We start from the raw sequence: 24,929 nt of genomic DNA, 5'->3' as shown, positions 1-24,929 counted from the left end.
GAGAAGATCTGCTTTATTTATTCTTCTTATATTTCTACACCCGTTTACGGTTACTGTACAGTGTTGTGTGTCTGCTACTGGCTGCCAAATTTCCTTCGGGGTCAATAAAGTATCCACTCATCCAGCTATCCATCCATCCATCCAGCCATCCATCCATCCATCCATCCATCCACCCATCCAGCCATCCATCCATCCATCCATCCATCCATCCACCCATCCAGCCATCCATCCATCCATCCATCCACCCATCCATCCATCCATCCATCCATCCATCCATCCATCCATCCATCCATCCATCCATCCATCTATCTATCCATCTTCAAGTTAAACTGTTGAATGAAGCCAGTAAACTGACTGCTGACCGCTGTGTTTATTTATTTGTATTTATTCTAATGTTATGCAGTGTTTGACTGATTAAATCACGCTCACTGATCTCATGAAGAGAAGTAAGTGTGTTGTTTGTGCTCTTCTGTCCAGCCTCTGTGCTCGGTGACCCCCATTTCATCACGTTTGATGGAGCGACATACACCTTTAACGGTAAAGGAGAGTACGTTCTGCTCCAGTCCGCAGCCTGGAGTCTCTCAGTGCAGGGCAGGACGGGGCCGATGAAGTCTGAGAACGGTAAACACATCATGTTCTTCACACACGGACTCAGATGTTCACCACAGTCGACATATTTATATAGCAGTTTATTCAGATTAATCAGTGTAAACAGCTGCTATTGTTCCACCTTAAAGGGTTAATATTTACTGAATCTGCTCTGATAAGCAGTCAGTGCTGTGAGACTCCGGCGCTGCTCTAGTGTCGCTCCTGAACATTTACTGTGATCTTCATTCTGCTTCATGTCTGTTGGTGTTAAATTCACTACAGTCTTTTGAAATATGAGGCTCATTTTCTGATCTAAATCTGCGGCTCTCTGTGTCAGTCTGAGCTTTACGGCTCAGTCTGGACTGAAGGTGGTCAGTAGATGAAGCTCCAGGTCAGTCCGAGAAGAAAGGCTGTTGGACTTTAGCTAAACTTCGTTACCGCAGTGCAGTGTTACACTGTGATCTTACAGCACTGCTGCCACCATCAGGTGAGAGGAGGAACTGCAGTGAACAGAACAAGACAGGGGCCGATTAAAAACTGTCCGAAGGGCCACTTTTGGCTCTGGAGCCGGACTTTGGACCCACCTGTCGGATATAATCTAATACTGATAGGGAAACTGAGTGTAGATCAGATCTTAACTCTGACTCTATTAACTCTTAATGTGTGGATGTCTCTGCTGTTTGTATGAACCAGAGAACAAAATAAATATAAATATAAAAATATAAAGATTTCACTGAAACAACTGAAAACGGCTGTGCGGAGAAATTAGATCAGATCAGATCTTCACTGAAACAAAAACTTTGATCACATAAAAAAATAAATAAAAATAAAAATTGCTCTCACTGTCCCTTTAAGGCTCCGTTATCATGGCGACCCGACTCTCTTCGGTGGCTATGAAGGAGATGGACTCTGATGTCATCGAGGTGCGGCTCACTGATAGGCTGGATCACCTGCAGGTGCTGATGAACCAGGAGGAGCTGAGCTTCTCCGAGCAGAGCTGGATGGACCTGAAGGGTAAGACCTGACCTCACCTGACCAGACCTGAGGTCAGACTTAGACTCAGTCACACTGAGGTCTGTGTGTTTGTGTCTCTGTTTGCAGTAACAGAACGTTACATAGAAGGTTGTTAAAGGGGAATTTCCACCAAGTTTTTAAAATTTCTATATCATTTGTCTACTGAGATCACTCAGAGGGTTTGGTGTGAAACGGTTCAGACGTCTTTACAGTGGTGGTGATGGGAACCAGGCGTCGCCATGACTACAACACAGATATAGACGCTTTATTTATCATCCAGAACCTACACGAGTCTTCTGAGCTTATATATTAAAGCTTATATATTAAACTCTCATATAACAGCGTCTCAGTTGTCAGGCAGTGAATTCAGAACCAGTTCATGTAGGAACAGTGAATAAACATGAATAAGCAGCATTTGGTGAAGTTTCTCCCAGTGAGCCTGTTGACCACGACCGACCTGTTACTTCAGCAGAGCATAATGTGTTTGAACAGACTAAGGCAGATACTGGACATCAGTTCACCTTGACGGTGCTGCGGGCGGGAGCGGGACTAATGATTCTGATTTTCTGCAGTGGTGGGAGTGAGAAACATTCCCACTCAGACCTCTAGCGTGGAGCACTGCTCGTTCTAGATCATCTCTAATCTAATGTTCTGTGTTGTAGGTGTGTTTGTGTTCTCTGCGGTTCCTCAGAACGTGACTGTGATGTTCCCCTCTGGAGCCGGGGTGGAGGTCAGGGGAAGAGGAGGGGTCATGGCCCTGACTGTCTTACTGCCCCTTGAGTTTAATAACCACACGCAGGGGCTGCTGGGAAAAATGAACGACAACCCTGCGGATGACCTGACCTCCAGTGATGGAGTGATCACTCCAGCCAACAGCAGCCCTCAGGACATCTTCACATTCGGGGCCGGATGTGAGTCCGTCAAACTTTTTAGCTTTTTTAAATCTTTTTTTGGCATAAGCCTTTTTTTATTATTGCATTTGACACGTTTTTTAAAATATTATATTACATTTTAAAAAGTTAACCCACAGTTGTCTTTTTAAATTTATAATTAAATATACTAATAATGGACAATATAATAATAATAATAATAATAATAATAATAAAAACAATAATAATAATAATGAAGATCATAATAATTATTATAATTCCTAATATAATTCCTAATATTTAGTCATTCGACTTTTACCGCCATCTGCGTCATTAGGAGGACCTGATATGGTCCCAATCGTCTCTCTTTGTTCCACCTGGATTTGTGGAAATCCTTGATCACCACTCAGTCTCCTGGCTGCAGGTGATGCAGCGGTCCCTCAGCGGCCTTCGGCAGGGCGCCTCTCGCCTGTGAGTGGAGTCGAGACAGAGTGGGGGAAAGATTTTGACAAAAGGTTCTCATTAGTTCATCCAGCAGGGCGTGATCCAGCTGTTTCGCCTGCTCGGGCCCTGTACCTGTATTCGGTGGTCTCCCGAACAGAATCTCAAAAGGACTCGGCTGGTGTTTCGGCCCGTCTCTCATTCTCATCTGCATCGTGACCGAAGGCGGTGCCTTTGTCCATGGCAGCCCTGTTTCTGCGGAAACCTCACTCAGTTTGTTTTTGATGGAGTTTTCTCTCTCTGCAGCTCCAGCAGAGCTGTGTGCTGTTATCGCTTCAGATTCTCTTTGGGATACCCCACCTACGATTGATCTCCTTCAGCAGTGCTTTGGCCACTGCTTCCGCGTCCTGTTTTGCTGTGGGGAAAAGTCTCATTCCATTTAGAAAACACGCATACAATCACCAAGCAGCATCGTTTGCCTTCGCTGGGAGTGAATTCAATCAAATCCACTTGAAAGTGTTCATATGGTTCTGAGGCAGGGGGTGTGCTACCTGCTGCACGGCCTCTGCCTACAGTGTGGGTGGTGCCACAGTGCTGTGCCAAATCCTGTCTCTGACGGTGCATCCAGCTCCCCATCAGGTGGGTGTGTGTGGGGCGCTGCCTGTACATGCCACAGAGCTGCTTACTGCTGCTTTGGCAGCCACATCCGCTCTCTCATTTCCTCTCGAAACCACGTCCCCTCTTTTGGTGTGCGCTTCACACTAGCTTTGGGCAACTGAATAGCATCTAAGAGTTCAGATACAAGTTTATGATTAAGGATGAATGTTCCTGAATTAGTGCTTACAGATATTTCCAAAATCATGGGTGATGCCCCAGGCATACCTGCTACCTGTCCAGATGGTGACAGCTTTGCCCTCTGCATATTTACATGCCTCAGTCAGGGCTCTTAGCTCTGCTGCTTGGGCAGTGAGGTTACTTGGCAATGCGCCTGAAACCGTGTCATGATCTGTTACCACAGCGTATCCCACTTGACTTTTGCCCATGTCAGGATTTCTGGATACAGAGCCATCAACATACAGGGTGAGGTCAGGATTGTCCAGCGAGTCCTCCTTCAGGTCTTACCTGGGAGAGTTGGTTAGTGAGTGCAACATGCCAGTCAGCAAAATGTGATATTTCAACCAACGCTGTGCAGACAAATGTGATGTTTTTCTGTTCATTCAGAACTGAGTGCACTGCATGCCTAACTAGGAGCTTTCGCTACAGCTCTGAGACGCAAAGGCAGCCCCGCTGTCGAGCTTATATGAGAAGTATGCTGCCGGCCTGAGCCTATCTCTGAGCTTCTGGAGCAAGACTGAGAGCATGCAACCATTTCTCTCATCCACTGTCTGGATGAAAGGCGTTTCAGGATTGCGAATGCCTAATGTTGGGGTTGTTTGCAGGGCCTTTTTCTTTTCCACAAATGCAGCATCTGCTTTTCGGGACCAGTGCAGAAGCCCAGCACTTCCCCCTGCGCTGGGGATGATATTTCCGAGAGGTGTTTCTAACACAGTGTACTCTGGCACAAAAGTTCTGCAGTGTGTGTTAGCCAGGTCCACCACAGAGAAGCACTATCTTTGCCCAGGTAATAAGGTTAGAATAGTGTGTGGGTTGGGCACATTAGGTGCCCTCTGCACCGCTGCAGCATTTCCTGCCTGCAGGTTCTGTACAAATCTCCAGTCATTAGTACCTGCTTACAGGAACAATTGGAGTCTGCACTGGTGAGTCTGGGCATGGAAGTATGACCCCCGCTGCCAACAGTGGCTGAAACACTGGGGTGCCATCAGTGGCCTCCTGCTTTAGGGGGTATTGAGGTTTGTTAGGCCTAAAGTCTCATTTTGGTGTTATATGGAGCAGTTCTACCCCTTTAATCAGACCCACATCATGTTTTCCTTTAGCCCATAGTTCCTTAGGGACCTGACTCAGCAGTTCTGCCTTGTGCAGCTGCATTTCGTTTATAGACACCAGAATTGGGACAGTGCCTTTTGGCGGGCAGTTGATTGAGGCCAAATGGACCTCTTGCTTTGTGTGAGCTGTCAGAGACAAGGCTGTGCAGAACACTCTTAGTGTACTGAACCTTAGGGTCTTCAGAGCAGGCCCATTCAGAAATACCCGGACGGACACCCTCCGCATCCACGGGCCCAAATCCCTCCACTCGAAGGACTGCCCCTTAGCCGATGACACGTGTGGTTTCGACCATGGTACTCTGAATAGTCCCTTTTGGTTGCATGGTGCTTTGTCTCTTAGTAACACTGAAGCTGCACAATGTGAGTCATCCCAATACATATGACTGGAAATCGTGTGTGGGTTCCCCCCACTCCATCTCTGCCATGGCCTTCATGCACATATGCTCTGCAAAGGAGGTCAGATGCAGGCATGTAGGTGATCTCATTCCCACTCTTTGCTTTCCTCAGTTAGGTGCTCATTTAGTTTTGTAATAGAATCAGGCACTAAACTCGTAGGTATACAATGCGGTTCAAATTTCAGGCTTTCCGTAACAATTATGTCATTGGGCCCAGATGTGAGCTGCAAATTCAGGGTATACATTAGATTTCGCCCCAGTAAGTTGACTGGATACAAGTCAGACATCAAATGCCTTTGTTCCTCACTCTCACAATTCAGCAGTTCCGAAAAATGCTCTGTGTTGGAGTGACCTGTCACTCCGATGCTGCGTACAGTTTTGTCTGACAGTTGAACAAGTGGCATTTCACTGGTTTTAAGCACCAAGTGCGTCTACCAGAAATATTATTTTCCTTCCCTCAATTACCAGAGGCATGCTTGGAAATTTGGTGAAAGGAAAAGATGTGTATTGACCAGTGTATGCATTTGGTACATCCACTCCCGTTCTCAGTGGGTCGACCCCCTTCTGGCTCCACCCGTCAATCTGATTGATCCCACTCCCTTTTTGGCAAAATGTCCCTACTTTCCACAGTTGAAACATTCGTTCTCCCTGGTCTGTTGCTTCCATGGCCACGTCCTCTTCCTCAGCCTCTTCCTCGTCTTGATTTCGTGCCTGCGCCTGATTCTGTATATGCTGATACAAGCAGTGCTATTGGTTATTGGTTAATTGCCAATAATTTCCACCTGTTCCATTTGCACAACAGCTGTGAAATTGATTGTCAGTGTTGCTTCCTAAGTGGACAGTTTGATTTCACAGAAGTTTGATTTACTTGGAGTTATATTGTGTTGTTTAAGTGTTCCCTTTATTTTTTTGAGCAGTGTATGTATATAGAAGAAGAAGAAAAGGACCATCCAGATTGTTACCAGTGTAAAGTTCTAAATCCAGCGCCTGTCATGGTGGGTTTTTGGGGGGGGGGGGGTAGACGCCTTCTAGACGCCGTCTTTTTCAGGGACGTCTGTTTATTTGAACATGACACACGAAGAGACATCCTGCATAAGCTCTACACTTTCTACCTCGTACTCATGCTGCTGTTATTTGCACCTTCTATTTATTGTTTATTGTTACTTTTGGAAGTTAACTGGGACCTTGAGGTCACTATTTCATTCCACCTCATGTACCACGTTTGATGTGAATGACAATAAAGCCTCGTCTTATCTTATCTTATCTTACAGCAGCAGGGTAATCAGAGAATGAGGGTGATGTACGGACCAAAAACTATAAAACAGTTTAATCAAAAGTCAGATGTGATCAGCCTGGATAACACACATACCATCAAGCTGAGTTATGGGCTCTTTATCTCCTACCAGTTCAGTCCATGGTCCAATCTGTGCACTGAACCCGACTGAACTTCAGAGCTGGTCCTGAAAAACCTGGAGAAATCTGTGAAACGTAAAACCTCAAGCCTGAAACTGATTTTCAACAAATACATTGATGCGTTAGAAAAGTGGTTCAACTTTATGGAAAAAAACATTTTCAGTAAAAAATTGCTTTTGAAATAACACCTCAAAGATTTTATGGAGAAGAGTTTTGTAGTATTTAATCTACGTATGAAAGTGTTTTTAATTCTTGTTGCCAAATTGATACAACAAATCATTACTTTACTAAAAGCTCATCAGCAAAGTGTTCATTTTTAGAATATTGTCAGGTTATGAAATTGTTACAAAAGCAAATTTTTAATTTATTTTAGGAAATAATTTTTTTTTTTTTTACCAAATTTCATATTAGCAAAAATCTTCTTTACAAAAATTTTTGTAAATAATTTATAATAAATAATTTAGGAAATGAATTACCAAATTGAGACAAAAGCACAAGTTGGTTTATGAAATTTGATGTTTATTCTTGGTTAATTTTGAGAGTGTTTTAAATGGGAAAAGTTCTGGAGGTTTTATCTTAGACAATTTTAGTTGAATTGACATTTCTAATGATCATAAATGCAACAAAACTCTCGCTACTGTTATAGAGAATAACAAAATGATCCATCCATCCATCCATCATCTTCCGCTTCTCCGGGGTTCGGGTCGCGGGGGCAGCATCCTGAGCAATGAAGCCCAGACCTCCCTTTCCCCAGCCACTTCCACTAGCTCCCTGGGAGGGATTCCGAGGCGCTCCCAGGCCAGCTGGGCGATATAGTCACGCCAGCGTGTCCTGGGTCTTCCCTGGGGTCTCCTCCCCGGTGGACTTGCCTGTGACACCTCCCAAGGGAGGCGTCCAGGAGGCATCCTAACAAGATGCCCGAACCACCTCAACTGGCTCCTCTCGACGTGAAGAAGCAGCGGCTCTACTCCGAGTCCCTCCCGGATGACCGAACTTCTCACCCTATCTCTAAGGGAGAGTCCAGCCACCCTGCGGAGGAAACTCATTTCGGCCGCTTGTATTCGCGATCTCGTTCTTTCGGTCATTACCCAAAGCTCATGGCCATAGGTGAGGGTGGGAACGTAGATCGACCAGTAAATCGAGAGCCTTGCCTTATCTCTCAGCTCTTTCTTTACCACAACAGACCTCGCATCACTGCTGACCCAGTACCAATCCGCCTGTCAATCTCCCGCTCCCTTGTACCATCACTCGTGAACAAGACCCCGAGATACTTAAACTCCTCCACTTGAGGCAAGAGCTCATCCCCGACCCAGAGAGGGCTCTCCACCCTTTCCCGCGTGAGAACCATGGCCTCGGATTTGGAGGTACTGATCCTCATCCCGGCCGCTTCACACTCGGCTGCAAACCAATCCAGTGAAAGCTGAAGTTCACGGCCTGATGTCCCCAATAGGACCACATCATCTGCAAACAGCAGCGATGTGACCCTGAGGTCACCAAACCGGACACCCTCCATCCCCTGACTGCGCCTAGAAATTCTATCCATAAAAAATATGAATAGAATCGGTGACAAAGGGCAGCCCTGACGGAGTCCAACTCTCACTGGGAACGAGTCTGACTTACTGCCGGCCATGCGAACCAAACTCCTGCTTTGTTTGTACAGGGCCTGAATGGCTCGTAGCAAAGAGCCATGTACCCCATACTCCCGAAGCACCTCCCACAGAATACCCCGGGGACACACAGTCGAATGCCTTCTCCAAATCCACAAAGCACATGTGGACTGGTTGGGCAAACTCCCATGAACCCTCCAGAATCCTGGAGAGGGTAAAGAGTTGGTCCAGTGTTCCACAACCAGGACGGAACCCGCACTGCTCCTCCTGAATCCGAGGTTCGACTATAAGCCGGACTCTCTTCTACAGCGCCCCTGCATAGACCTTACCAGGGAGGCTGAGGAGTGTGATTCCCCTGTAGTTGGAACACACCCTCCGGTCCCCTTTTTTAAAAAGAGGCACCACCACCCCAGTCTGCCAATCCAGTGGCACCACCCCCGATGTCCACGCAATGTTGAAAAATGGACAAGCCTATTCCCGTGTCCCCAGACTCTGCCTCCTCACTGGAGAACGTGTTGGTGGGATTGAGAAGGTCCTCAAAGTATTCCTTCCACCGCCCAATGACGTCTTCAGTCGAAGTCAGCAGCACACCATCTCCACTATATACAGTGCTAGTGGCACACTGCTTTCCCCTTCTGAGTCACTTGACGGTTTGCCAGAATCTTTTCGGAGCCGACTTAGGGTCACTTTCCAAGGCCTCACCGAACTCTTCCCACACCCGGGTTTTTGCCTTGGCAATGACTGAAGCCACAGATTGCTTGGCCTGTCGATACCTGCCAGCTGCCTCTGGTGTCCTACAGGCCAACCATGTCCGGTAGGACTCCTTCTTCAGCTTGACGGCATCTCTCACCTGGGGTGTCCACCACCGGGTTCGAGGATTACCGCCCCGATAGGCACCAACTACCTTGCGACCACAGCTACAGTCAGCCGCTTCAACAATGGAGGAGCGGAACATGGCCCATTCTGAGTCAACGTCACCCACCTCCCCCGATATCTGGTCAAAGTTCTGACGGAGGTGCGAGTTGAAGATCAATCTGACAGGTTCTTCTGCCAGACGTTCCCAGCAAACCCTCACTATACGTTTGGGTTTGCCTGGTCTGACTGGCATCTTCCCCCACCACCTGATCCAACTCACCACCAGGTGGTGATCAGTTGACAGCTCAGCTCCTCTCTTTACCCGAGTGTCCAGTACACATGGCCGCAAGTCCGCTGACACGACTACAAAGTCAATCATTGAACTGCGGCCTAGGGTGTCCTGGTGCCATGTGCACTTATGGACATCCTTGTGTTCAAACATGGTGTTCGTTATGGACAAACTGTGGTTTGCACAGAAGTCCAAAAACTGAACACCACTCGGGTTCAGATCAGAGAGGCCATTCCTCCCAATCACTCCCCTCCAGGTCTTACTGTCATTGCCCACGTGAGCGTTGAAGTCCCCCAGTAGGACAATCGAGTCTCCAGGAGGAGCACTTTCAAGCACCCCTCCCAAGTACTCTAAGAAGGCTGGGTACTCTGAACTGCTGTTCGGTGCATAAGCACAGACAACAGTCAGGACCCGTTCCCCAACCCGAAGGCGTAGGGAAGCTACCCTCTCGTCCACCGGGGAAAACCCCAACATAGAGGCGCCCAGTTGAGGGGCTATGAGAAAGCCCACACCTGCCCGCCGCCTCTCACCATGGGCAACTCCAGAAAAGAAAAAAGTCCATCCCCTCTCAAGGAGATTGGACCCAGAGCCCAAGCTGTGTGTTGAGGTGAGCCCGACTATATCTAGCCGGTATCTCTCAACCTCGCGCACCAACTCAGGCTCCTTCCCTGCCAGTGAGGTAACGTTCCAAAAGCCAGTTTCAGCAACCGAGGATCAGAACGCCAAGGCCCACGCCTTCGGACACTGCCCGATCCACAATGCACCGCACCCCTACTACTGCCCCTCCCATCGGTGGTGGGTCGATGGGAGGGGGATAACAAAATGATATTAAACGTAAATTTGATGAATTATTATTGGTGTTACTGTTCCAGCAGGACGAGTGTAGTAGTACTGATTTAATCCTGTCTGTCTCTACCTATCGTTCTCTTTCAGGGGCCGTCAGTAACGAATCCTCTCTGTTCACCTACGACTCCCAGCTCCTCCTGAACGAGTACCACTTTGGGCCGAAACACGATCCGTCCTTCATCCCCAGCTTTTCCGTCACTGAAGATCCGTCCGACACTCTGCTGGAGCCGACTCTGAGGATGTGTTCGGGAGTCGGAGCGGAGTTCTGTAAATACGACGCGCTGATCTCGCGCAGTCTGGAGCTCGGCAACAGCACGCTGCTGACTCAGCGCAGCCACGCAGCAACCATGCAGGACCTGCAGCTCGGTACGAGCCCCAAACACTGAACCCCAACAGGGAAAACTGTCTCACTTCTTTACAAAAGAGTGTGGTGTAGTATGTAAACATTACGGGTGAAACGGGTCACGAAATGCATCATTTCATTTTCAACACAGTACAAACGTGAGGAGAGCCTTAATATGAGCTTTATGTTTATATTTCTGTTTTCAGCTGTTCAGTATTTGTACGTTCAGTATTTGAAACACATCACTAGCCACTGTACAGTCATGGCCAAAAGTTTTGAGAATGACACAAATATTATATTTTCACATGATCTGCTGCCTTCTGGTTTTTATGTGTGTTTGTCAGATGTTTTTATCACATACAGAAATATAATTGCAATCATATTATGAGTAACAAAAGCTTTTATTGACAGTTAGAATGAGTTAATGCAGCAAGTCAATATTTGCAGTGTTGACCCTTCTTATTCAGGACCTCTGCAATTCTCCCTGGCATGCTCTCAATCAACTTCTGGACCAAATCCTGACTGATAGCAGTCCATTCTTGCACAATCAATGCTTGCATTTTGTCAGAATTTGTAGGTTTTTGTTTGTCCACCCGTCTCTTGATGATTGACCACAAGTTCTCAATGGGACTAAGATCTGGGGAGTTTCCAGGCCATGGACCCAAAATCTCTATGTTTTGTTCCCTGAGCCATTTAGTTATCACCTTTGCTTTATGGCAAGGTGCTCCATCATGCTGGAAAAGGCATTGTTGATCACCAAACTGCTCTTGGACGGTTGGGAGAAGTTGCTGTCGGAGGACATTCTGGTACCATTCTTTATTCATGGCTGTGTTTTTAGGCAAGACTGCGAGAGAGCCGATTCCCTTGGCTGAGAAGCAACCCCACACATGAATGGTTTCAGGATGCTTTACAGTTGGCATGAGACAAGACTGGTGGTAGCGCTCACCTCGTCTTCTCCGAACAAGCTGTTTTCCAGATGTCCCAAACAATCGGAAAGGGGATTCATCAGAGAAAATGACTTTACCCCAGTCCTCAGCAGTCCACTCCCTGTACCTTTTGCAGAATATCAGTCTGTCCCTGATGTTTTTTCTGGAGAGAAGTGGCTTCTTTGCTGCCCTCCTTGAGACCAGGCCTTGCTCCAAGAGTCTCCGCCTCACAGTGCGTGCAGATGCACTCACACCTGCCTGCTGCCATTCCTGAGCAAGCTCTGCACTGCTGGTAGCCCGATCACGTTGCTGAAACACTTTTAAGAGACGGTCCTGGCGCTTGCTGGTCTTTCTTGGGCACCCTGGAGCCTTTTTGGCAACAATGGAACCTCTTCTTGATGATACGATAGATTGTTGACTGAGGTGCAGTCTTTCTAGCTGCGATACTCTTTCCTGTTAGGCCATTTTTGTGCAGTGCAATGATGACTGCACGTGTTTCTTTAGAGATAACCATGGTTAACAGAAGAGAAACGATGATGCCAAGCACCAGCCTCCTTTTAAAGTGTCCAGTGGTGTCATTCTTACTTAATCATGACAGATTGATCTCCAGCCCTGTCCTCATCAACACCCATACCTGTGTTAATGGAGCAATCACTGAAACGATGCTAGCTGGTCCTTTTAAGGCAGGGCTGCAGTGAAGTTGAAATGTGTTTTGGGGGATAAAGTTCATTTTCTAGGCAAATATTGACTTTGCAATTAATTGCTGTTAAGCTGATCACTCTTTATAACATTCTGGAGTATATGCAAATTGCCATTATAAAAACTGAAGCAGTAGACTTTGTAAAAATTAATATTTGTATCATTCTCAAAACTTTTGGCCATGACTGTAATGTTTTAGTGCGAATGATCTGGCTTTGATCGAACATGATCAAACGAGACACTACAGCACGATACAGTAAAGCTCCAGTACATACAGTCCACACATAGAAACAGGCTGTTTAGAAGTTGTTGTTGTGATGTCACAAAAACTACCACATTTACATATATCCACCCATTCAGCCTACAGCAGTTTAGCTCCACCCATTCAGCCTACAGCAGTTTAGCTTCACCCATTCAGCCTACAACAGTTTAGCTCCACCCATTCAGCCTATAGCAGTTTAGCTCCACCCATTCATCCTACAGCAGTTTAGCTCCACCCATTCAGCCTATAGCAGTTTAGCCCCACCCATTCAGCCTATAGCAGTTTAGCCCCACCCATTCAGCCTACAGCAGTTTAGCTCCACCCATTCAGCCTACAGCCTCAGTACGGGACAGCCAATCAAAGCACAGCTCATTTATGTACAGTTGTAAGTAGAAGTTTGGGAAGCTTGTCAGTGTGTAATTATTTCAGTGATGATTCTGTTGATAATCTACACAATATCATAATCCTCAGGATCGGTGCTGTAATCCAGCCGCATCCCTTTGGCACCTTCAGGAATAAATACAGGACACACAGCTCAGTGCAGCCAGGCTGCGTGACATTTACGAAGTCTTATCATGTTTGATGAGCTGATTAGATCTTTCAGTGTTATCAGTCCTCAGAGATCATAAAGCTTAAGGAACGTTTCTGCCCTTTAACCTTCGGCACTGATTATGTCCTGCAGTGGTTTCCTGCGGTTGGCTGCAGCCGCCGCGTCGCGGCCACAAGGAAGGAACGCTGTATTTACAAGGGGCGAAGATCAGCTTCTCCTGTGACCATGGTTACTGTCTCCATGGCTCCCAGGAGCGCGTCTGTCAGGAGGATGGCCAGTGGTCAGGAAACGACACACACTGCGTTTCAGGTAATGAAAATGTCCCCCTGTAATCAGATCTTTAAAAAAGATGCTTCAAATGACTACTGATGAGATTTTAATCCAGTGTGAATCTGCAGTGTGTAGTTTTACAGTCTGACTGTAATAATTGTGGCTTGATTTTAATCCAGTGTGAATCTGCAGTGTGTAGTTTTACAGTCTGACTGTAATAATTGTGGCTTGATTTTAATCCAGTGTGAATCTGCAGTGTGTAGTTTTACAGTCTGATGGTAATAATTTTGGAGTGATTTTAATCCAGTATGAATCTACAGTGTGTAGTTTTACAGTCTGACGGTAATAATTGTGGAGTGATTTTAATCCAGTATGAATCTGCAGTGTGTAGTTTTACAGTCTGACGGTAATAATTGTGGAGTGATTTTAATCCACTATGAATCTGCAGTGTGTAGTTTTACAGTCTAACTGTAATAATTGTGGAGTGATTTTAATCCAGTATGAATCTGCAGTGTGTAGTTTTACAGTCTGACGGTAATAATTGTGGAGTGATTTTAATCCAGTATGAATCTGCAGCGTGTGTAGTTTTACAGTCTGACTGTAATAATTGTGGAGTGATTTTAATCCAGTATGAATCTGCAGTGTGTAGTTTTACAGTCTGACGGTAATAATTGTGGAGAGATTTTAATCCAGTATGAATCTGTAGTGTGTGTAGTTTTACAGTCTGACTGTAATAATTGTGGAGTGATTTTTAATCCAGTATGAATCTGCAGTGTGTAGTTTTACAGTCTGACTGTAATAATTGTGGAGAGATTTTAATCCAGTGTGAATCTGCAGTGTGTGTAGTTTTACAGTCTGACTGTAATAATTGTGGCTTGATTTTAATCCAGTGTGAATCTGCAGTGTGTAGTTTTACAGTCTGACTGTAATAATTGTGGCTTGATTTTAATCCAGTGTGAATCTGCAGTGTGTAGTTTTACAGTCTGATGGTAATAATTTTGGAGTGATTTTAATCCAGTATGAATCTACAGTGTGTAGTTTTACAGTCTGACGGTAATAATTGTGGAGTGATTTTAATCCAGTATGAATCTGCAGTGTGTAGTTTTACAGTCTGACGGTAATAATTGTGGAGTGATTTTAATCCACTATGAATCTGCAGTGTGTAGTTTTACAGTCTAACTGTAATAATTGTGGAGTGATTTTAATCCAGTATGAATCTGCAGTGTGTAGTTTTACAGTCTGACGGTAATAATTGTGGAGTGATTTTAATCCAGTATGAATCTGCAGCGTGTGTAGTTTTACAGTCTGACGGTAATAATTGTGGAGTGATTTTAATCCAGTATGAATCTGCAGTGTGTAGTTTTACAGTCTGACTGTAATAATTGTGGAGTGATTTTAATCCAGTATGAATCTGCAGTGTGTAGTTTTACAGTCTGACGGTAATAGTTGTGGAGTGATTTTAATCCAGTATGAATCTGCAGTGTGTAGTTTTACAGTCTGACGGTAATAATTGTGGAGCGATTTTAATCCAGTATGAATCTGCAGTGTGTAGTTTTACAGTCTGACGGTAATAGTTGTGGAGTGATTTTAATCCAGTATGAATCTGCAGTGTGTAGTTTTACAGTCTGACTGTAATAATTGTGGAGAGATTTTAATCCAGTATGAATCTGTAGTGTGTGTAGTTTTACAGTCTGACTGTAATAATTGTGGAGTGATTTTAATCCAGTATGAATCTGCAGTGTGTAGTTTTACAGTCTGACGGTAATAATTGTGGAGCGATTTTAATCCAGTATGAATCTGCAGTGTGTAGTTTTACAGTCTGACGGTAATAGTTGTGGAGTGATTTTAATCCAGTATGAATCTGCAGTGTGTAGTTTTACAGTCTGACTGTAATAATTGTGGAGTGATTTTAATCCAGTATGAATCTGCAGTGTGTAGATTTACAGTCTGACTGTAATAATTGTGGAGTGATTTTAATCCAGTATGAATCTGCAGCGTGTAGTTTTACAGTCTGACTGTAATAATTGTGGAGTGATTTTAATCCAGTATGAATCTGCAGTGTGTAGTTTTACAGTCTAACTGTAATAATTGTGGAGTGATTTTAATCCAGTATGAATCTGCAGCGTGTAGTTTTACAGTCTGACTGTAATAATTGTGGAGTGATTTTAATCCAGTATGAATCTGCAGCGTGTAGTTTTACAGTCTGACGGTAATAATTGTGGAGTGATTTTAATCCAGTATGAATCTGCAGCGTGTGTAGTTTTACAGTCTGACGGTAATAATTGTGGAGAGATTTTAATCCAGTATGAATCTGCAGCGTGTAGTTTTACAGTCTGACTGTAATAATTGTGGAGTGATTTTAATCCAGTATGAATCTGCAGTGTGTGTAGTTTTACAGTCTGACTAATAATTGTGGAGTGATTTTAATCCAGTGTGAATCTGCAGTGTGTGTAGTTTTACAGTCTGACTGTAATAATTGTGGAGTGATTTTAATCCAGTATGAATCTGCAGTGTGTAGTTTTACAGTCTGACGGTAATAATTGTGGAGAGATTTTAATCCAGTATGAATCTGTAGTGTGTGTAGTTTTACAGTCTGACTGTAATAATTGTGGAGTGATTTTTAATCCAGTATGAATCTGCAGTGTGTAGTTTTACAGTCTGACTGTAATAATTGTGGAGAGATTTTAATCCAGTGTGAATCTGCAGTGTGTGTAGTTTTACAGTCTGACTGTAATAATTGTGGCTTGATTTTAATCCAGTGTGAATCTGCAGTGTGTAGTTTTACAGTCTGACTGTAATAATTGTGGCTTGATTTTAATCCAGTGTGAATCTGCAGTGTGTAGTTTTACAGTCTGATGGTAATAATTTTGGAGTGATTTTAATCCAGTATGAATCTACAGTGTGTAGTTTTACAGTCTGACGGTAATAATTGTGGAGTGATTTTAATCCAGTATGAATCTGCAGTGTGTAGTTTTACAGTCTGACGGTAATAATTGTGGAGTGATTTTAATCCACTATGAATCTGCAGTGTGTAGTTTTACAGTCTAACTGTAATAATTGTGGAGTGATTTTAATCCAGTATGAATCTGCAGTGTGTAGTTTTACAGTCTGACGGTAATAATTGTGGAGTGATTTTAATCCAGTATGAATCTGCAGCGTGTGTAGTTTTACAGTCTGACGGTAATAATTGTGGAGTGATTTTAATCCAGTATGAATCTGCAGTGTGTAGTTTTACAGTCTGACTGTAATAATTGTGGAGTGATTTTAATCCAGTATGAATCTGCAGTGTGTAGTTTTACAGTCTGACGGTAATAGTTGTGGAGTGATTTTAATCCAGTATGAATCTGCAGTGTGTAGTTTTACAGTCTGACGGTAATAATTGTGGAGCGATTTTAATCCAGTATGAATCTGCAGTGTGTAGTTTTACAGTCTGACGGTAATAGTTGTGGAGTGATTTTAATCCAGTATGAATCTGCAGTGTGTAGTTTTACAGTCTGACTGTAATAATTGTGGAGAGATTTTAATCCAGTATGAATCTGTAGTGTGTGTAGTTTTACAGTCTGACTGTAATAATTGTGGAGTGATTTTAATCCAGTATGAATCTGCAGTGTGTAGTTTTACAGTCTGACGGTAATAATTGTGGAGCGATTTTAATCCAGTATGAATCTGCAGTGTGTAGTTTTACAGTCTGACGGTAATAGTTGTGGAGTGATTTTAATCCAGTATGAATCTGCAGTGTGTAGTTTTACAGTCTGACTGTAATAATTGTGGAGTGATTTTAATCCAGTATGAATCTGCAGTGTGTAGATTTACAGTCTGACTGTAATAATTGTGGAGTGATTTTAATCCAGTATGAATCTGCAGCGTGTAGTTTTACAGTCTGACTGTAATAATTGTGGAGTGATTTTAATCCAGTATGAATCTGCAGTGTGTAGTTTTACAGTCTAACTGTAATAATTGTGGAGTGATTTTAATCCAGTATGAATCTGCAGCGTGTAGTTTTACAGTCTGACTGTAATAATTGTGGAGTGATTTTAATCCAGTATGAATCTGCAGCGTGTAGTTTTACAGTCTGACGGTAATAATTGTGGAGTGATTTTAATCCAGTATGAATCTGCAGCGTGTGTAGTTTTACAGTCTGACGGTAATAATTGTGGAGAGATTTTAATCCAGTATGAATCTGCAGCGTGTAGTTTTACAGTCTGACTGTAATAATTGTGGAGTGATTTTAATCCAGTATGAATCTGCAGTGTGTGTAGTTTTACAGTCTGACTAATAATTGTGGAGTGATTTTAATCCAGTGTGAATCTGCAGTGTGTGTAGTTTTACAGTCTGACTGTAATAATTGTGGAGTGATTTTAATCCAGTATGAATCTGCAGTGTGTAGTTTTACAGTCTGACGGTAATAATTGTGGAGAGATTTTAATCCAGTATGAATCTGTAGTGTGTGTAGTTTTACAGTCTGACTGTAATAATTGTGGAGTGATTTTTAATCCAGTATGAATCTGCAGTGTGTAGTTTTACAGTCTGACTGTAATAATTGTGGAGAGATTTTAATCCAGTGTGAATCTGCAGTGTGTGTAGTTTTACAGTCTGACTGTAATAATTGTGGAGTGATTTTAATCCAGTATGAATCTGCAGTGTGTAGTTTTACAGTCTGACTGTAATAATTGTGGAGTGATTTTTAATCCAGTATGAATCTGCAGTGTGTAGTTTTACAGTCTGACTGTAATAATTGTGGAGAGATTTTAATCCAAAAGACCGCTGTGACTCCAGTGCAACACTTACAAATCTGAAGTCATTCATGACCTCAAGATTCCTTGATTTGTACAAAATTATAAGAACCAGCCCTTTTTGGCAAAAATCATGAAGATGATATTTCTCAGTGTTAATGCTTCATTATTTCTGAAAGTTCTGAGCGACCTGCTGTTTAGCAATCTTGTGCACATAAATAACCGTCTCAGCTACATACATTTGACATCTAACTCCAGGAGCACAAATGATAGGGTCTTATAAACTAAATTAAAGCGGCCCTAAAGGTGACCCTTGAGGTGCTCCAGCCTCATAATCTGGTAACGATTTATTAATAAGTCATTAATGTTTTAAGTTATTTACCTGAAACATACAGTCCTATAAAAGGCTGTCCTTAAAGGGTTCTTTACTAAAAACAATGGTTCTGTATAGAACCAGGTTGACTCAGAGCGCATGCTTATATGGTTCTGTATATGGTGAAATGGTTCTTCAGTTTGATGGAGAATGTGCTGTATATGATTCTAACACATTATTGGTGTTGTAGAACCTTATACAGCACATTCTCCATCAATCTGAGGAACCATTTCACCATGCAGAGAACCATTTAAGCATGCGAATGCTTTACATAGAACCTGTTATTACTAAAAAACCCTCTAAGGAACCGTCTTTTTTAAGGGTGTAGTTTGTCGTGAAGGTCACTTCAGCTGTGTTTAAAATGAGTTTTATCTTTACTTGGTAAGGGTCAGTGTGGAGGGTGTAGTTCACAGTATCATACACTAGGTGACAGTGTTGCACAGCAGCTGACTGTTCAGAGCTGTAGCATGACTTTATTGTTGGCTTCATTCTGGAGATCATCTGCTCTGCACACACTTAAACATGGTTCTTCAAGGGTTATTTTGTAAAGAAGGTGGTTCTCTAGAGCATCCTTAACACTCAAAGAACCCTTTGCATCATGAAAGGGTTCTTCAGATGGATGGAGAACGTGCTGTAGATGTTGATTTTATTTGTTTATTTATTTGATTTATACCTGTCCCATTCCACCCACAGGTTACGACCTGATAGTTCTATATAAAACGTTTTTGAAAAGGGTTCTACATAACACCTAAAAGGGTTCTTCTATTCTATACAAGCTTAACATCATAATAATAGCAGAACCCTTTTTGGTGCTATATAGAACACACCCTCCATCAATCTGAGGAACCATTTCACCATACAGAGAACCATTTAATAGTGCACTCGTTCTCAGGGTGTTCATGGTGCTGTTTTTCTTTGCGAAAGAACCCTTGAAGAACCGTCTTTTTAAGTGTGTATTATGTGTGTTAGGCGTTCCGGGCTCGATTTAAACGGAGCGCCAGTCAAAAATAAGGACAGAGATCATTCAGACAGTAGAATATTTCACCATATTAACCAAAAATATTTAAAAATACACTTATTTTAAAATATATCATGAAATACGAACTCAGACAGAAAGAACTGTGTGAATGTTTATCAGCTCCATCTGAAAGTGGAGGAACATCTCCAGAATCCTGTCTGATGCTCTTCACTGTCTGATTCCTTTAGAAATTAGTTTATCAGCTCCATCTGAAAGTGTAGGAACATTTCCAGAATCCTGTCTGATGCTCTTCACTGTCTGATTCCTTTAGAAATGAGTTTATCAGCTCCATCTGAAAGTGGAGGAACATCTCCAGAATCCTGTCTGATGCTCTTCACTGTCTGATTCCTTTAGAAAGGAGTTTATCAGCTCCATCTGAAAGTGGAGGAACATCTTCAGAATCCTGCCTGATGCTCTTCACTGTCTGATTCCTTTAGAAATGAGTTTATCAGCTCCATCTGAAAGTGGAGGAACATCTCCAGAATCCTGTCTGATGCTCTTCACTGTCTGATTCCTTTAGAAATGAGTCTATCAGCTCCATCTGAAAGTGGAGGAACATCTCCAGAATCCTGTCTGATGCTCTTCACTGTCTGATTCCTTTAGAAATAAGTCTATCAGCTCCATCTGAAAGTGGAGGAACATCTCCAGAATCCTGTCTGATGCTCTTCACTGTCTGATTCCTTTAGAAATGAGTTCATCAGCTCCATCTGAAAGTGGAGGAACATCTCCAGAATCCTGTCTGATGCTCTTCACTGTCTGATTCCTTTAGAAATGAGTTTATCAGCTCCATCTGAAAGTGGAGGAACATCTCCAGTATCCTGTCTGATGCTCTTCACTGTCTGATTCCTTTAGAAATTAGTTTATCAGCTCCATCTGAAAGTGTAGGAACATCTCCAGAATCCTGTCTGATGCTCTTCACTGTCTGATTCCTTTAGAAATTAGTTTATCAGCTCCATCTGAAAGTGTAGGAACATTTCCAGAATCCTGTCTGATGCTCTTCACTGTCTGATTCCTTTAGAAATGAGTTTATCAGCTCCATCTGAAAGTGGAGGAACATCTCCAGTATCCTGTCTGATGCTCTTCACTGTCTGATTCCTTTAGAAATTAGTTTATCAGCTCCATCTGAAAGTGTAGGAACATTTCCAGAATCCTGTCTGATGCTCTTCACTGTCTGATTCCTTTAGAAATGAGTTTATCAGCTCCATCTGAAAGTGTAGGAACATCTCCAGAATCCTGTCTGATGCTCTTCACTGTCTGATTCCTTTAGAAATGAGTTTATCAGCTCCATCTGAAAGCAGAGGAACATCTCCAGAATCCTGTCTGACGGTCTTCACTGTCTGATTCCTTTAGAAATGAGTTTATCAGCTCCATCTGAAAGTGTAGGAACATCTCCAGAATCCTGTCTGATGTTCTTCACTGTCTGATTCCTTTAGAAATGAGTTTATCAGCTCCATCTGAAAGTGTAGGAACATCTCCAGAATCCTGTCTGATGTTCTTCACTGTCTGATTCCTTTAGAAATGAGTTTATCAGCTCCATCTGAAAGTGTAGGAACATCTCCAGAACCCTGTGTGATGCTTTTCACTGTCTGATTCCTTTAGAAATGAGTTTGTGTTCCAGTCTCTTCATGTTAAATCTGATCTAATGGTCCTTTAGCAGGACAGAAGCGAGGGCTGTAGGTATTGATACTCTGTGAAATGCAGGGCTGATCTAATATCTTGTTTATGTGAAGTACATTGGGTGTGAGAGTCTGATTGCAGACGTACGTGGTTAATGTAAAGTACAGTGTGGACTACATCTGGAACCTTCATTACACTCAACTCAGCGCAGATAATCACACACACTGATAAATCAAATCAAATCTAATTTATTTGTAGCACTTTTACAACTGATGATGTCACAAAGCAGCTTCACAGAATTCCAGTAAAGACATAGTTTTAACAAGCATGTAAAAACCCTCCGGTGGGCAAGCCAGGGGCAACAGTGGTAAGGAGAACCTCCCTCAGAACTGAGGAAGAAACCTTGGGAGGAACCAGGCTCACCAGGGGGGACCCGTCCTCCTCTGGTCAGACTACCTACAGAGTTATTACACTACTAATATTAATAGCAGTAGTATTAGTAGTAGGAATAGCTGGGAGTCTATGAGAACATCAGTGTAGGGTGGGCAGCTGGTCCAGGGCAGGTGGTGGTAGCTGAGGCGTGGGCATCTTGTCTGAAGCATTAAAGATAATATGAAGATGAAGATATTAAACACGTACATTCTGGCCTTTTTCCTACAGAGCTAAGATATATGTGATGAATACATTAGGAACACATTCATGCGTCAGATTAAAAGGCTTTTTGACTCCGTTACTATAAAAGTTAAAATTCTATATACACACAGTTTATAGGCAGCAGGCCTCCCGCTGCGGGACTCTGAGCAGCGGAGTTGGGAAAGCAGCTCAGCTGATCTTCACCCTCGTAACAGTTCCTCAGTTTTGCAACGACTCTGTTTATTAACATCTAAATCGGTGCAGCAGCCGTTTCTCAACAGCGCTCGGCATCGCTCTCATATTTCCTGCCCTCAGGGATGCTGCTGGGGGCCGAGGGGAGCGCTGGGGAGCACTTTCACAATCAGGGCAAAGTTTAAACAGCTTCAGATGATCGCGCACGAGGCCGGATTCATTCCGGCTGCGGGTCGTCGGCCTGCGTTTCGCTCTGCTGATGTCATTCAGTCCATGTTTGTAGATTAGAGTCAGAAACCACAGAGTCAAGACTGTCAGAGATGCTGAACACTCCACACGGTCTGAAGAGCACGTTTGATGCTAATTGGTGGGTATAAGCTTCTATTACCTGTTAGCTACATTAGCCTCGTAGCTCCAGTGCTAAAGCTAAAGAAGCAAACTTTTGGCAGCAGCTGTGCTTCGGCTGATCTGTTGAACATACCAGTAAACCGTGTTCTCTCACTGCAGTGCCCGGCATGCATAATGCAACAGTACACACACACACTAGGGGGCAGTGAGCACACTTCCCCGGAGCGGTGGGCAGCCCTATCCACAGCACCCGGGGAGCAGTTGGGGGTTGGGTGCCTTGCTCAAGGGCACCTCTGACATGGACTGTCGGCTCTGGGAATGGAACCGTTGACCTTCCGGTCACAGGGCCGGTTCCCTAACCTCCAGCCCACGAAGAAATCCTAAAGAAATCCTCACTGCTTGTGTGGCGGCTAAACTACAGGCTGATGAACGCTATTGTTCTTCACGGGTTCCTTAGTAAAGAAAATAGTTCTTTAGAACCACAAACACTCAAAGAACACTTTACATGATTAAATGGTTCTTTGCATGGTGAAACGGTTCTTCAGAATGATGGGAAATGTGTTGTATATGGTTTTCTAAAGCACCCAGAAGGGTTCTTCTGTTATTACAAGCTTGACATCGTAACAATAGAAGAACCCTTTTGGGTGCTTTTAGGACCCTTTTGAAAAAGGTGCTATGTAGAACCATCTACAGCTCATTTGCCGTCAGTCTGAAGAAGCCTTTCAAACCTTTTAATCATGTGAAGTCGTTTTTGAGTGTTGGTGGTTGTATATAGAACCATTTTCTTCATTAAAGAACCCTTTAAGAACATTTTTTAAGAGCGTATTCAAAGGAATCTCACTTTTAAACGTCCTCACTGACGTCTTTTAACTGCCCTCTGAACACTGGCGCACTGATAAGGAGCTGAAGGCTTGATGCAGTGGTGGATAGCCGGGTCGCGCACACCGCCGCTGACTTCCAGCCCCGCCATTCGCCTCCTCCGTTACTGACTCCTCCGTTACTGCCTCCTCCGTTACTGCACAGACTCAGGCTTCTTAGCTTCTCCTTAACAGCAGATGAGGCGCTGGTTCCATGGTCTTTATTTCGCTGACTCAGTGAGGCGTTTGGTTCGGTGTGGTTTCTCTCCGTCTCTCAGGTCTGTTCCCAATTCCTGTGTTCCGTTTCCTCCTGCTGGTGATATCTGCTCAGTCTCTTGTTTTTGTGTGTTGTTGCGTGTTTTTGTGTGTTTTTAAGCTCCGAGTGCTTTGGAGTCATTAGAGCGGAGCCGCACATGTGATACAGATCTGCAGAACGCATCCGTTCCCAATCTGATCGGAACAGGAACGCACCCTCGGCCTGGACACAGCTGCAGGGAGTTATCTCCTCCAACCTCCTCCCTGGACTTTTTACAGAGCGTCTGAGGGAAAAACCGAGCCATGAAAGGCCTTCTGGGCCTCACGGTACCGGCCTGACGGGCCGCGATGGTCAGGAAATGAGAAGTTATAAAGTCACATTTGTAAACTAAAACGTTGTCAGATAAACCGATGAGCTGCGAGAGGCAAAGCAGAGTCAAATCACTAACGTCCAGCCTCGGGTGGATTGATTTAATAATACAGCAGCAATGGTCACTGATCGGTCACTTCAGCAAGTCCACTCATTGTCCATGTTATCAATTCCACTGTCCATATAAGTGTGTGTTGTGCTGGTGTGAGTGGATCAGACGCAGCAGTGCTGCTGGAGTTTTAAAACACTGTGTCCACTCACTGTCCACTCTATTAGACACTCCTACCTTGTCGGTCCACCTTGTAGATGTAAAGTCAGAGACGACAGCTCATCTGCTGCTGCACAGTTTGTGCTGGTCATCCTCTAGTCCTTCATCAGTGGTCACAGGACGCTGCCCACAGGACGCTGCCCACAGGACGCTGTTGGCTGGATATTTTTGGTTGGTGGACTATTCTCAGTCCAGCAGTGACACTGAGGTGTTTAAACACTCAAGCAGCACTGCTGAGTCTGATCCACTCATACCAGCACAACACACACTAATGTACCACCACCACGTCAGTGTTACTGCAGTGCTGAGAATGACCCTCCACCCAAACAGTACCTGCTCTGTGAGGGTCCATGGGGGTCCTGACCACTGAAGAACAGGGTAACAGAGTATCAGAGAAACAGATGGACTACAGTCTGTAACTGTAGAACTACAGAGTGGAACTGTACGGTCAGTGGACAGTGAGTGGACCGGTCAGTGTACATGCGTGGGCTGTATTGAGCACTTTGTTTAAAGCCTTTATCTGGACAATATGTGTGTTTGTGCTTGTAAAATCACCAAAGATCATTAGAATAAGTTCAAATAAACACACCCACATATCGCGAAGGTCTGAAGAGCGACGGTCAGCAGCTCCTGATTTAACATAGCGAAGCATCGATCAGATAAAGCAGGTGATGACTGGTCTTCCTCGGGGAGAGGAGCGAAGATGAACACACTAACAGGCAGAAGGGAATGTCACCGGTGTAGGTGATGCTTGTGTGTGTTATTGTTCTGGACGTCCCTTCGCTTCGTTAGTAAGAACCGCTTTGAGGGATAAAGTAATAGATCATTTTATTGTGTGAACGATGAAAACTGAACAATGTTGAGTAGAATCTTGGGTCAGTATTAGTTTCTAACCCTGACCAGTTCAGCCTGGTTTAGTTTAGGTGGTTAGATTAAGTTTTACCCCAAAGTCCGT

At 43.9% G+C, this 24,929-nt stretch overlaps 1 protein-coding gene across 2 annotated transcripts in view; it reads left to right on the top strand.

Annotated features, from left to right (window-relative positions):
• The window catches only part of susd2 (sushi domain containing 2), a 61,884-nt gene that overhangs the window by 17,457 nt on the left and 19,498 nt on the right, over positions 1 to 24,929 (top strand). For both annotated transcript variants that reach the window (XM_037531757.1, XM_017688178.2), the window contains 5 exons: positions 478 to 621; positions 1,444 to 1,602; positions 2,265 to 2,513; positions 10,348 to 10,626; positions 13,173 to 13,349. In XM_037531757.1, the coding sequence (XP_037387654.1) occupies positions 478 to 621; positions 1,444 to 1,602; positions 2,265 to 2,513; positions 10,348 to 10,626; positions 13,173 to 13,349 (1,008 nt within the window). The remainder of the gene's footprint in view (positions 1 to 477; positions 622 to 1,443; positions 1,603 to 2,264; positions 2,514 to 10,347; positions 10,627 to 13,172; positions 13,350 to 24,929) is intronic.

The sequence above is a fragment of the Pygocentrus nattereri genome, chromosome 20 (genome assembly GCF_015220715.1).
Source record: "Pygocentrus nattereri isolate fPygNat1 chromosome 20, fPygNat1.pri, whole genome shotgun sequence".
NCBI lineage: Eukaryota > Metazoa > Chordata > Actinopteri > Characiformes > Serrasalmidae > Pygocentrus > Pygocentrus nattereri.
Note: the sequence above shows the minus strand (reverse complement) of the source record. Positions and strands in the feature narration are given on the sequence as shown.